Source organism: Oncorhynchus kisutch, linkage group LG30 (assembly GCF_002021735.2).
Source record: "Oncorhynchus kisutch isolate 150728-3 linkage group LG30, Okis_V2, whole genome shotgun sequence".
Taxonomy (NCBI): Eukaryota; Metazoa; Chordata; class Actinopteri; order Salmoniformes; family Salmonidae; genus Oncorhynchus; species Oncorhynchus kisutch.
Window position 1 is genome coordinate 1,058,994 of NC_034203.2, and position 14,426 is coordinate 1,073,419.

At 40.5% G+C, this 14,426-nt stretch overlaps 1 protein-coding gene across 4 annotated transcripts in view; it reads right to left on the reverse strand.

Moving 5' to 3' along the window:
* Positions 1 to 1,745: 1,745 nt before the first annotated feature.
* Positions 1,746 to 14,426, reverse strand: part of LOC109875279 (anion exchange protein 2) — a 59,183-nt gene continuing 46,502 nt past the window's right edge. For all 4 annotated transcript variants that reach the window (XR_004206405.1, XM_031810594.1, XM_031810593.1 and 1 more), the window contains 3 exons: positions 4,801 to 4,970; positions 4,270 to 4,443; positions 1,746 to 4,063 (listed from right to left, as the gene is read on the reverse strand). Coding sequence is in view for 3 of the 4 variants with exons in the window: in XM_031810594.1 (XP_031666454.1) it covers positions 3,986 to 4,063; positions 4,270 to 4,443; positions 4,801 to 4,970 (422 nt within the window). In the remaining variant the exon portion in view is untranslated. The remainder of the gene's footprint in view (positions 4,064 to 4,269; positions 4,444 to 4,800; positions 4,971 to 14,426) is intronic.

The following is a 14,426-nucleotide window of genomic DNA, read 5'->3' on the forward strand; positions in this document are numbered from 1 at the left end:
CCTCATGTGGCTGGAGTGTGTCAGCAGTTCCTGCAAGAGGAAGGCATTGATGCTATGGACTGGCCCGCCCGTTCCCCAGACCTGAACAGACCTGAATCCAATTGAGCACATCTGGGACATCATGTCTCACTCCATCCACCAATGCCACGTTGCACCACAGACTGTCCAGGAGTTGGCGGATGCTTTAGTACAGGTCTGGGAGGAGATCCCTCAGGAGACCATCCGCCACCTCATCAGGAGCATGCCCAGGCGTTGTAGGGAGGTCATACAGGCACGTGGAGGCCACACACACTACTGAGCCTCATTTGACTTGTTTTAAGGATATTACATCAAAGTTGGATCAGCCTGTAGTGTGGCTTTCCACTTTAATTTTGAGTGTGACTCCAAATCCAGACCTCCATGGGTTGATAAATTTGATTTCCATTGATAATTTTTGTGATTTTGTTGTCAGCACATTCAATGTATGTAAAGAAAAAAGTATTTAATAAGAATATTTCATTCATTTCAGATCTAGAATGTGTTATTTCAGTGTTCCCTTTATTTTTTTGAGCAGTATATTTTTATTTCAAACTTTGACGGTTAGTGACTGATACGTGTTCTTTTGGGGTGTTTAGGTGATAGATCATACAGTATGGTGATGACAAGTGTACCATACATCATTTATATGGCCTATCCTTAATATGAATGTCTACTTTAAATTGATCATTTTTAGGTATCTCTCAACCACTTTACACATACTTTTGTACAGGGACAGACACATCCTTGCAAATAGAAAAGAAAACACAACTTTCAGTTTCATTTGATCATTAATAGACATTTACGTATATATAATACACATAAAAAAAATAACATTTAAAACCAGTCCATTTTTGTCATTCTACAAACTTGACATGGATAAGAGCAAGGCGGATTGTCTATTTTAACATCTTGCAATGTAGCTAAAGCCAAAGCACTTGAACCATGATTGTTTCCTAAGAAAATATATGGATATATTTGTATGTAATATATTATGACCTGGTGAACTTGACAAAGCACACAAAATGAAAACTGTAACAACAGCAAGCAAATCTGTAAAGTAGGCAATTTGGACCACATGATGACAACAAACCCATACATGGCAGCCACTGCTCTTCCTTTGCAGTGATTCAGTGAGACACATTCTTCCTACTACACACTTTTGAAATACTTGCAAACAACTGTAATTTTTCAGTGCACCGGTATGATGTTTAACTTTCTGGTAGAAAGTAAACAGAATCTCAATAACGTGTATTATGACTGTGTATGTTACAACACATTCAGTGACATTTTAAGATGGAAACAGCTATTATTAATATACTATCCTCATTGGCTTTATAGACATGATTAGCTACTGGGGCCCAAAAATATGTGCATACTTAAAAATACCTTAATTTGTATTGAATAGAATGTCTCCTACTTTTGTTTACTGTACATTAAAGCCGACATACTGTACATACTGTTGTTCAGACAGTGAAAATCAAGTAAATCGTGGTATGTAGTGTATTCAGGTATGAAAGACTATGTAGGTAATGGGACCAAACATCTTTAACATGTTCGGAGAAGCACAATGGTGAGATCTAAGCAGCAAGTGATCGGTAGAAAGCGACTTACAGTATGTGCTCTTCAAATAATATAATGGTGGTTTGTCATTACCACAGGATAGGATTTTTTATTTTATTGCACAATTTGCCAAATTAATTAATGAAGGCTTCCTCTGTGTATCATCCCAAATACACACAATTGGGTACTGTAGTGCTACTTTATTGCTAGGGTTGTATTCATTCAATTGCAAATAATGAATCAATTTGAATAAGGGCTGCTTTTAAACAACAGTGTCAAATCGGGTTACCACCTACACGTACAAAACGTTCTGTTACCCAGAGGTGGATCCATATCCTGTATAAAACATTCCAATTCCAATTGACTTTAGTCCAGTACAATATGTCTAATTTGTATTGTACCTCAAATTACTTAAATTCAAGTGTGGAAAATAGCTTGTGACTGTGATAGTTGAGATGACTAAACTGCTTGGAGTAACCCTAGATTGTAAACTGCCATGGTCAAAACATATTGATGCAGTAGTAGCTAAGATGGAGAGAAGTCTGTCTATAATAAAGTGATGCTCTGCCTTAACAACACTATCAACAAGGCTGGTCCTACAGGCCCTAGTTTTGTCACATCTTGACTACTGTTTAGTCGTGTGGTCAGGTGCCACAAAAAAGGACTTAGGAAAATTGCAACTGGCTCAGAACAGGGCAGCACGACTGACCCCTCGATGTACACAGAGAGCTAATATTAGTAATATGCAGGTCAATCTCTCCTGGCTGAAAGTGGAGAAGAGATTGACTTCATCACTACTTGTATTTGTGAGAGGTATTGACATGTTGACTGCACCAAGCTGTCTGTCTAAACTTCTGGCACACAGCTCGGACACCCATACATACCCCACAAGACATGCCACAAGAGGTCTCTTCACAGTCCCCATGTCCAGAACAGACTATGGGAGGACCACAGTACTACATAGAGCCATGACTACCTGGAACTCTATTCCACATCAAGTAATTGACGCAAACAGTAAAATTAGGTTTAAAAAACAGACAAAAAAACACCTTATGGAACAGTGGGGACTGTGAAGCAACACAAACATTGGCACAGACACACGCATGCATGCACACACACTATAACATACGCACTATACATACACATGGATTTAGTACTGTAGATATGTGGTAGTGGTAGAGTAGGGGCCTGAGGGCACACAGTGTGGTGTGAAATCTGTGAATGTATTGTAATGTTTTTTTACAATTGTATAAACTGCCTTAATTTTGCTGGACCCCAGGAAGAGCAGCTGCTGCATTGGCAGCAGCTAATGGGGATCCATAATAAATGCAAATACCATTCAAACCATATTATACATAAAGTTATAATGGTGTCACAGTCACATGCTATTTGCCGAAAGAGAGTTGGACAGGCCCCACAAACACACTGCAAATAATTGGTTCTATAATGCAAAGCTCTATAATGCAAATCTTTTCTACTCTTGTATTTAAGCAATTTGAGGTACAGTACAAGTTAAACATATTGTATTGGACTAAAGGCAATTGGAATGGGCACAGAAACCCTCGTCATTGAAAACAACAATTAACTGAGCGTGGCCTAGTTGCCCTTTTGATGGGGAACCATTAGATTTATCAGGTTTTGTTGCTTTTACTTCTGTCAGTGTGCATTATAGTAAGTGCTTCTCAGTGAAGCTACAACATTAATTAAATGAATTTGCCATACTGGAGGGCCATGTAAAATCATGTGAATTGAGAACCATGTAGTGTACATTTTACCCACTCTTGAATGAAAAATGTACCATAGTAGTAATAAATATGTAACATTCAAAAGACTACTGCAATGATACGCCTAACCGTGGGAACTAGACTGAATGGTAAATGTTTGTCTATGACTATGTTGTACATGTATATATTCATCAGTACAATGTGATAAGATGTATACTACATCTGTACTGATCCTATCGTAATAAAGTGCTTCTTCTTAGGTCATGACCTCAGAGGATGTGGTTTCTGCTAAAAGCCCAATTCCGATGCACACTTTGCGCAGAAGGTGGAGACTTGGAATTGGGCTCTAGTCACAGCAATTCAAACTCCCACCTGACATTAAAACACACCCCAAAGATACCTAAAAACATGAATCAACATAGTAACTCAAATTATTTTTGAAGGACAAATCCACCTTCCAAAAAGCAATATAGTGAAAATAGACAAAAGAAATATATGATGTGGGAGTTGGGACCCTAAAAAGCTTTCAAGACAATTAAATTTAAAAAATGAGTAAAACATTTCAAACCATCAGTGGTGCGTTATAAAATATCAGGTGAACAAACAAAGGATTTGGTGGGTTTGGACCAACTTCCTGGAGTATACTGTAGGGCTAGGGTGTATATTGGTTGGCAGAATGTCCATCACGTTGGCACCATCTCTGTGTACTCATCCTGTCCCTCCCTCTCATCAAACTTAGGTTCTGCGTCATCTGCATCCAACTAAGACACAAAGAGAGAGCAGGGGTAGAAGTCAAGGGTCAAGGTTATTGCCAGGGTTCAGCTGCATAGGATATCAGACTTTCCCACAGATTATTTCTCAGACAAAGGCCCCCGAAGCAACATCCCACTGTAAACTAAAACCAATAAAAACACAACTCCTTTAGGCGGTGGCAACAGTGCTAGACGGTGTGTGTGGTGAGACTTACACACTGCATCTCGCGCGTGGTGAAAATGCGGGGCAATAGGAACCATTTGATGGGCACGGTGAGGATGAGGACGAAGGGGAAGGCCAGCGAAGCCACGGTGGACATGACTGTCCACAGTGCCGCCAGACACACCAGCTGGATCCCCGTGAACAGATGCATGCGCAGGGTCCTCACCTGGAACACACACACACACATATTAGAATAGCAGTTCTAGTCAGAGTCAGTACTTGGCTTTCAAAGGCCTTGCAGATTCAGATGCTAATGACACTTTTACAAGATAGAACCAGTGTCGTTATTAAGTTTTGTTTAGTTACTCTGCAGCACAGGATTTTCAGGCGTGGTTGGGGTTTGGGTAGTACTTACATTGTGGACGTAGGTGTGGTCGAGGTTTGGGCAATACACTGACCTTGCAGACATAGGTGTGGTAGGGATTCAAGCAGTGCTGCTGACCTTGCAGCTGTAGGTATGGTTGGGATTTGGGCAGTACTGACCTTGCAAACATAGATGTTGTTGTGGTTTAGTGGTACTGACCTTGCGGACATAAGTGTGGTCAGGATGATACTTGGGAGGCATCAAAAGCAGCAACATGCGCTCGGTGAGCTGGATACCGTTGAGGGACATGACGCCCATGTAGAGGAAGATCCCAAAGAGCACAGCGATGGGGATCTGACGCAGGAGATCTCCGATCACAATGGACAAACCTAGCCAGAGGAACAGACGTGAGAAGAACATTTGTCCTAGGAAATGAACACACCATTTATATGAAGCATGTGTCTGGATCTAAAAAAAAAAAAAAAAATTAAATCACGTGAAAAAAACATGTGGTTTTCCAAGACGCATAAACATATGAACAAATCACTTGTGAAAAATAAAAACAATTGTTGTTGACATTTTCATGTTTTCAGACAAGTAAAGTTTCACAAGTGTTTTTTTTTTAGGCTATAGAATTTACACAACTTCAAGTTACATCTGGTTCCCCATCCATGAACTGGCTTTAGAACCCTGCTTATCTTGAGAGACACACCAGCAATGGGGTGCTCTGTTGCTTGAATGGATGTGCCAAATCTTGCAACTAGAAAAAGATAACCAAAAATTGCAGAAAAGGGGGAGACATTTTGTTTAATCATGTTTTCCTAAATAAATATTTCACTGCAAACATTTTTTTTGCATACATTTAAATTTGCAATATTTTGTTTTGCCATCAATACTTTTGGGTATATGTTTTGCTTTCAATACTTTTGGGTATATGTTTTGCTTTCAATACTTTTGGGTATATGTTTTGCTTTCAATACTTTTGGGTATATGTTTTGCTTTCAATACTTTTGGGTATATGTTTTGCTTTCAATACTTTTGGGTATATGTTTTGCTTTCAATACTTTTGGGTATATGTTTTGCTTTCAATACTTTTGGGTATATGTTTTGCTTTCAATATCGTTTGCAATACTAAGAATTTGGTTCTCGACATCAGAAGTTTTGCTTAATATCAATGGCACAAAAGCAACTCACTCACTAGAGGATGGCACCATATAATAACAATATGACTCTATTTAAGGTGTTTAAAGTGGCAATCCTTAATTGAAACTTTAACAAAGTGTTCTCCTTGCCCAGTGGTGACCAGTCATTCATGGCAGGTGGGGTAGAGCCCTGTTTTCTGTTGTTGTCTGTTTTGTTATATTGTCTGTTGTCTGTTTTGTTATATTGCCATTAATACGTGTCACATATCAGTTGACAAACAATGTAAAAAATATAATTGAGTTAATAAAGTCGCATACAAACATGGTCTCTTTTTTGATTTCTTGAGTAAGGCAGCTCCAAAATGCAGGTGTTTCAAGCTAGCTCAGTGCTTTCTGTGGTGGTGGGGCAGCCAGTGGAAAATACAGTGCGTAGGGGTTGGTAATGTTCTCTAGTTACACCATGATTGGCTCAGTTTTCTGTCAGTTATGGGGACACTAAGACACCGCAAAATCTACAGGGAAAGTTTGAAAATTCAAACCCCTTGGGTGCTGCCATAAAGTTACATTAGAAGTGCCCATCTAAGAAGGCTCATGGTCATTGGACACGGATAAAATTATGTCAAATCACGTTATATCTACCGTAGCTTTGATTGGACTGATCATGTCAACATCATACTTTCAAAATCTTAGCTAGACAAGCAGTCATCATCATGAATCAAGTCGACAATCTACTGGCAAATCCTTTTCAAGAAATTATGGATAAAACGTCTCGGCGCTCATCGGCCATAAACATTACACAACAAGTTGGAAATCGCAAATTCAACAATGAGTGGTTTGGAAGGAATTAGTGGCTAACTGCAAGTGTTGGAAAGCAATCACTAGCCTGCTATTCAGTAGAGAGGGTGTGTAGTCCAAGTCTGGTATCATGACTTGCTCTTTTGGGTGAGGATCATAGGCACCAGACCCCCTCCTCTCTCCCACCACAGTTTTATAACGGTCGTAAATAACTGCAGGAACGCTCTCTCTCCCACACAATGAAAGGGAAGTTTAAAATCCCTTCTTTACAACAGAGAGAGATATTGTAGTACTGTGACATCCAAGATTGGATAATGAATAAATATTTCTGTAATCCAAGCAGTTGGAAGGGTCCGTGGGTACTTAAAGAACAATCATGTCAAATTCATTACTAATTTGTGATGTAACTAAGGACAGTAGAACAACATAAATGCATCTCTGAATGTGTATATTTTCCAGTGATTCACATCTAGATGTTGTGGAACTTATATTATTAAATATGAAACTATTTGTGAGAAGATGTGATGTTAGCCTTCTAAGTGAGAGAATTGTTTTTCATATGAAGTCTTAACAAGTCAGTGACCCCACCCACGTGAGCACACACATGTCGGCATCATGGAACATCCCTTTTTCCAGATTTCATAAAAGGACCAGTGACAAAATGTACATTTAGACCAGAGAACATGAGGACGAGCCCGTTGGGTGCTGAAATGGTGAAATGCTGATATGGTTAAGAAATGTAAATCTCTAGAGACCAGTACATTGCCGGGTTGCTATGGGCGTGTAAAATGGTTCTAGCTCTACATAAGACAGCGTGAGCTGAAAGATACGAAATGGTTAGACACTCTGAAATGTTCAACAGAGAAGAAGAAAATCTCTATAGACCAGTCAGCGTGAAGCAGTGGCTACATGGCTGAGAAATGGTTTAAAACTAGAGAACAAGCAGGGGGACGGTGTGAACTGGATGTCACTAATGGTTAGACTCTACAAGACCAGTACACAGACAGCGTGAGCTGAAAGGTACAAAATGGTTAGAAACTCTGAAACTTTCTCGAGTGAAGAACACGGGAATATTCAGTCTGCAGCTGTTTAAGTACTTTAGGCTAGTAAATTTGACCGAGAACCACCGGGTGGTACTCTGAAAGATTCAATCCAAAGAACATTTCCCTATCAAACAACCATTGGTACGTCTGATGTACCCTTTATAACAGAGCTACAACTTCAAAGACTTTGATCTCTGGTGGACAAATCAGAGACTTTGTCAAATTACTCCATAGATGGACTGGCAATTTCAACAGAGACAACAAAGACATACACACGTCAATATGTACATTGCAATTTTTTTGAATGAGCGGCCGTTCATGTGCAAAGTATTCACATTTCCATGAGCATAGTTCTCAGCTGTATGTACGTTAGCGAAGTCCTTTGTCTTTTTCTCCCGCTTTTTCTTACACGCCCCTTCCTTTCCCTCTCTTTTGAATCCACCATTTTGTGTAACAAGCCGTCATTTCAGTTTAGTACACTAGGGACTATTCATTGCATTATGTAGTAATCAATTTCTAAGCTATTCTGTTTGTGTGTTTATGTAATTCTGTGTGATTATTTAGTTAGAGTTCACCTGATTTAGAATTCCTCCCAATCAAATATCGACCGCATTATCTACCTAGAGAATTCTCTTCAATTATAATCACAGCCATATATATTCCCCCCCAAGCAGACACATCGATGGCTCTGAACGAACTTTATTTGACTCTTTGCAAACTGGAAACCACATATCCTGAGGCTGCATTCATTGTTCAATTGTTATTCTAACTTCTGCGACGCATATAAGGCCCTCCCCCGCCCTCCTTTCAGAAAAGCTGACCACGACTCCATTTTGTTGCTCCCTGCCTACAGACAGAAGCTAAAATAAGAAGCTCCCGCGCTCAGGTCTGTACAACGCTGGTCCGACCAATCTGATTCCAAGCTCCAAGACTGCTTCCATCACGTGGACTGGGATATGTTCCGCACTGCGTCCAGCAACAACATTGACGAATACGCTGATTCGGTGAGCGAGTTCATTAGAACGTGCATTGAAGATGTCATTCCCATAGCAACGATTAAAACATTCCCAAACCAGAAACCGTGGATTGATAGCAGCATTCGCGTGAAACTGAAAGCGTGAACCACTGCTTTTAACCAGGGCAAGGTGACTGGAAACATGACCGAATACAAACAGTGTAGCTATTCCCTCCGCAAGGCAATCAAACAAGCTAAGCGTCAGTATAGAGACAAAGTAGAGTCGCAATTCAACGGCTCAGACACAAGAGGTATGTGGCAGGGTCTACAGTCAATCACGGATTACAAAAAGAAAACCAGCCCCGTCACGGACCAGGATGTCTTGCTCCCAGGCAGGCTAAATAACTTTTTTGCCCGCTTTGAGGACAATACAGTGCCACTGACACGGCCCGCAACCAAAGCATGTGGACTCTCCTTCACTTCAGCCGACGTGAATAAAACATTTAAACGTGTTAACCCTCGCAAGGCTGCAGGCCCAGACGGCATCCCCAGCCGCGCCCTCAGAGCTTGCGCAGACCAGCTGGCTGGTGTGTTTACGGACATATTCAATCAATCCTTATCCCAGTCTGCTGTTTCCACATGCTTCAAGAGGGCCACCATTGTTCCTGTTCCCAAGAAAGGTAAGGTAACTGAGCTAAACGACTACTTCCGTCATCATGAAGTGCTTTGAGAGACGAGTCAAGGACCATATCACCTCCACCCTACCTGACACCCTAGACCCACTCCAATTTGCGTACCGCCCAAATAGGTCCACAGACGATGCAATCTCAACCACACTGCCCTAACCCATCTGGACAAGAGGAATACCTATGTGAGAATGCTGTTCATTGACTCCAGCGACTTCGGAAAACGGTAATTCGTTAAATCAACTTTTTCTGTGGTGCCCAAGATTGCTAATGAGTTCATTGTTACAGGATTAATTGAATCATCGTAATAATTAAACATAGTTAATTGATTTGATAAAGTAATTGTCATCACATTAAACCCAGTGTTGTCTCTGGGATAGGATAAACATTCACATGCAACACCATGGGCCTGAAAGGTTTAATACATTGTCCATGCTGTCAATCCAGCATGACTTCTGCCACGTTCAAAACAACTGGAAACTCGGAACTAGGGAATCTCAGACTTCAGTGAGTTCAAGACAAGTGGGCACTCTGAGAAAAACGAGCTTTGACTGGGAAAACACATTTTGAAAGGTCATCCAACTCGGAATTCCAAGTCGGGAACTCTGGCCTCTTTCTAGAGCTCTGACCTGAAGATCCCTGACGTCATTCAACCTTGTTTTTTCTGAGTTCCCAGTTGTCTTGAAAGCACCATCAATCCAGAGAATGCCAGACTTTGATGACAAAGTTTGATGACAAAATTTGCCAACAAGAAGGACCGCCATGTCATTTTCCTGTTCAAGTGAGCACAGAACAGCAAGATGAGTCCAAAAATGTATGCTGCTGCATACAGTGCCTTGCGAAAGTATTCGGCCCCCTTGAACTTTGCGACCTTTTGCCACATTTCAGGCTTCAAACATAAAGATATAAAACTGTATTTTTTTGTGAAGAATCAACAACAAGTGGGACACAATCATGAAGTGGAACGACATTTATTGGATATTTCAAACTTTTTTAACAAATCAAAAACTGCAAAATTGGGCGTGCTAAATTATTCAGCCCCTTTACCCTCAGTGCAGCAAACTCTCTCCAGAAGTTCAGTGAGGATCTCTGAATGATCCAATGTTGACCTAAATGACTAATGATGCTAAATACAATCCACCTGTGTGTAATCAAGTCTCCGTATAAATGCACCTGCACTGTGATAGTCTCAGAGGTCCGTTAAAAGCGCAGAGAGCATCATGAAGAACAAGGAACACACCAGGCAGGTCCGAGATACTGTTGTGAAGAAGTTTAAAGCCGGATTTGGATACGAAAAGATTTCCCAAGCTTTAAACATCCCAAGGAGCACTGTGCAAGCGATAATATTGAAATGGAAGGAGTATCAGACCACTGCAAATCTACCAAGACCTGGCCGTCCCTCTAAACTTTCAGCTCATACAAGGAGAAGACTGATCAGAGATGCAGCCAAGAGGCCCATGATCACTCTGGATGAACTGCAGAGATCTACAGCTGAGGTGGGAGGCTCTGTCCATAGGACAACAATCAGTCGTATATTGCACAAATCTGGCCTTTATGGAAGAGTGGCAAGAAGAAAGCCATTTCTTAAAGATATCCATAAAAAGTGTTGTTTAAAGTTTGCCACAAACCACCTGGGAGACACCAAACATGTGGAAGAAGGTGCTCTGATCAGATGAAACCAAAATTGAACTTTTTGGCAACAATGCAAAACGTTATGTTCGGCGTAAAAGCAACACAGCTCATCACCCTGAACACAACATCCCCACTGTCAAACATGGTGGTGGCAGCATCATGGTTTGGGCCAGCTTTTCTTCAGCAGGGACAGGGAAGATGGTTAAAATTGATGGGAAGATGGATGGAGCCAAATACAGGACCATTCTGGAAGAAAACCTGATGGAGTCTGCAAAAGACCTGAGACTGGGACGGAGATTTGTCTTCCAACAAGACAATGATCCAAAACATAAAGCAAAATCTACAATGGAATGGTTCAAAAATAAACATATCCAGGTGTTAGAATGGCCAAGTCAAAGTCCAAACCTGAATCCAATCGAGAATCTGTGGAAAGAACTGAAAACTGCTGTTCACAAATGCTCTCCATCCAACCTCACTGAGCTCGAGCTGTTTTGCAAGGAGGATTGGGAAAAAAATTCAGTCTCTCGATGTGCAAAACTGATAGAGACATATCCCAAGCGACTTACAGCTGTAATCGCAGCAAAAGGTGGCGCTACAAAGTATTAACTTAAGGGGGCTGAATAATTTTGCACGCCCAATTTTTCAGTTTTTGATTTTAAAAAAAAGTTTGAGATATCCAGTAAATGTCATTCCACTTCATGATTGTGTCCCACTTGTTGTTGATTCTTCACAAAAAATACAGTTTTATATCTTTATGTTTGAAGCCTGAAATGTGGCAAAAGGTCGCAAAGTTCAAGGGGGCCGAATACTTTCGCAAGGCACTGTAAATTATGTAATATGCTAGGGAGATATGTATACTGTAGATAAGAAAGTAATGCTAAGTGTATGTTGTGTAGCAAGCTGTTAGTAGCCCATGTGCCTCACCCTAATAATTTGGTCCCTTTCCCCCTACTATTCTGACTTGGTGGTGCACATGTAGCCTATAGCCTGTGTGATGGAACATTTTATGTTGGTGCTTTTCTTATAACCAATTTCTGTGTTCATGCAAGTGACTGATTGAACAAGTCCTCAATATCAGTATCTACAATTTGACACTACGCGCATAACCTTGTTTTGAGAAAGGGATATTTCAGTTTCAAGGTCTCAGCTTATAGAGAAGAAGCCTCATGAGGTATTGGTCTGTCATATGCATGACCCAGTATTGGTCGGTCACATGAATAAAGCAGACGTTAATGATGAATGATGAATAAGCTAAATCATTCAAATATAACTTGTCTATATATAAGAGAACTAACGGGACTGCCCCGGGTGAAGGTCCTGATCGACATGTATACTTGGTGCATTGAGTTGGTTGGAACCTCTCCAGCTCACTGATAATAAAGGATGATTCATTTAAGATTGACTTTGAGTGTCCCTGTGTAGAATTTCCATGACACCTGTTTTAGAAAATGTCATCATCAAATATTGTAAGAGCTTTTTTTGTCTGTTTATATGCCCACTTTATTTATCCTACAGTTCTGACTTGGTGTACAGGGAGAATAATGTAAGAACGCCCCAAGTTCTGAATTCTGTCGCTGTACATTTCAAAAGTGTTGAACAAATAGTTATATTGACTGCGTCTGTCTTAGCTCGCTAATTAACATCTTAATCTAAATTATGGATAGCCTCTTATCCGCTCATCGTTCCTTTATGCTGTCGTGTCTCTAGTATGATTAAATGAGATGACATGCAATTTTCGAATTGGTTACCTAACGTTTAATTATTTGATTAAATAAATCAGGCAATAACTAGCTCATTAGGAATCCGGAGCACCACGGAAGCATTAGTTTATATAGAGTGGTTATCTCCCGAATCCATTCTTAAAAATCTGAAGATCTTTTATATCAATAGCAGTCTATCATTAGACTAAAAGAAAGAAAAAAAAAGAATAAAATTCTTGGTTATCTGCATGAACCCTAGCATAACTTATGAATCAGGAATATACAAACTGGCTTAATTCATTATTTACTAACTAACTAAATAATCACAGAAAAACATCACAAACAAACAGTAGATATTGGTTACCAAAAATGGTAGAAAAGTGCCTAGTGGGCTAAGCCGATATGACGGCTTGGTAGACAAAGGGAAGGGCGTGGGACTGAGAAAGACAAATGGATTCATTACACACAGTCTATATTTATATTAATTGAAATGCTAATCGTTTGTACATGAACGGCCGCTCATTCGAGAATAATTGCAATGTATACACAGTTGAAGTCGGAAGTTTACATACACCATAGCCAAATACATTTAAACTCAGTTTTTCCCACTTCCTGACATTTAATCCTAATAGAAATGCCCCATCTTAGGTCAGTTAGGATCACCACTTCATTTTAAGAGTGTGAAATGTCAGAATAATAGTAGAGAGAATGATTTATTTCAGCTTTTATTTATTTCATCACATTCCCAGTGGGTCAGAAGTTTACATACACTCAATTAGTATTTGGTAGCATTGCCATTAAATTGTTTAACTTGGGTCAAACTTTTCTGGAGCCTTCCACAAGCTTCCCAAAATATGTTAGGTGAATTTTGGCCCATTCCTCCTGACAGAGCTGGTGTAACTGAGTCAGGTGTGTAGGCCTCCTTGCTCGCACATGCTTTTTCAGTTCTGACCACAAATCTTCTATAGGATTGAGGTCAGGGCTTGGTGATGGCTACTCCAATACCTTGACCTTGTTGTCCTTAAGCCACTTTGCCACAACTTTGGAAGTATGCTATGCATTGTCCATTTGGGAGACCCATTTGCGACCAAGCTTCAACTTCCTGACTGATGTCTTGAGATGTTGCTTCAATATATCCACATCATTTTCATCCCTCATGATGCCATCTATTTTGGGAAGTGCACCAGTCCCTCCTGCAGCATGATGCTACCACGCCCATGCTTCACGGTTGGGATGGTGTTCTTCGGCTTGCAATCCTCCCCCTTTTTCCTCCAAACATAACGATGGTCATTATGGCCAGACAGTTCTATTTCAGTTTCATCAGACCAGAGGAGCATTTCTCCAAAAAGAACGATCTTTGTCCCCATGTGCAGTTGCAAACCGTAGTCTGGTTTTTATACGGCGGTTTTGGAGCAGTGGCTTCTTCCTTGCTGAGCGGCCTCACAGGTTAAGTCGATATAGGACTCGTTTTCCTGTGGATATAGATACTTTTGTACTTTGTTTCCTCCAGCATCTTCACAGGGTCCTTTGCTGTTGTTCTGGGATGGATTTTAACTGGATTCGCACCAAAGTACATTCATCTCTAGGAGACAGAACACGTCTCCTTCCTGAGCGGTATGATGGCTGCGTGGTCCTATGGTGTTTATACTTGTGTACTATTGTTTGTACAGATGAACGTGGTACCTTCAGGCGTTTCGAAATTGCTCCCAAGGATGAACCAGACTTGTGGAGGTCTACAATTTTTTTCTGATTTCTTTTGATTTTCCCATGATGTCAAGCAAAGAGGCACTGAGTTTGAAGGTAGGCCTTGAAATACATTCACAGGTATACCTCCAATTGACTCAAATTATGTCAAATCGCCTATCAGAAGCTTCTAAAGCCATGACATCATT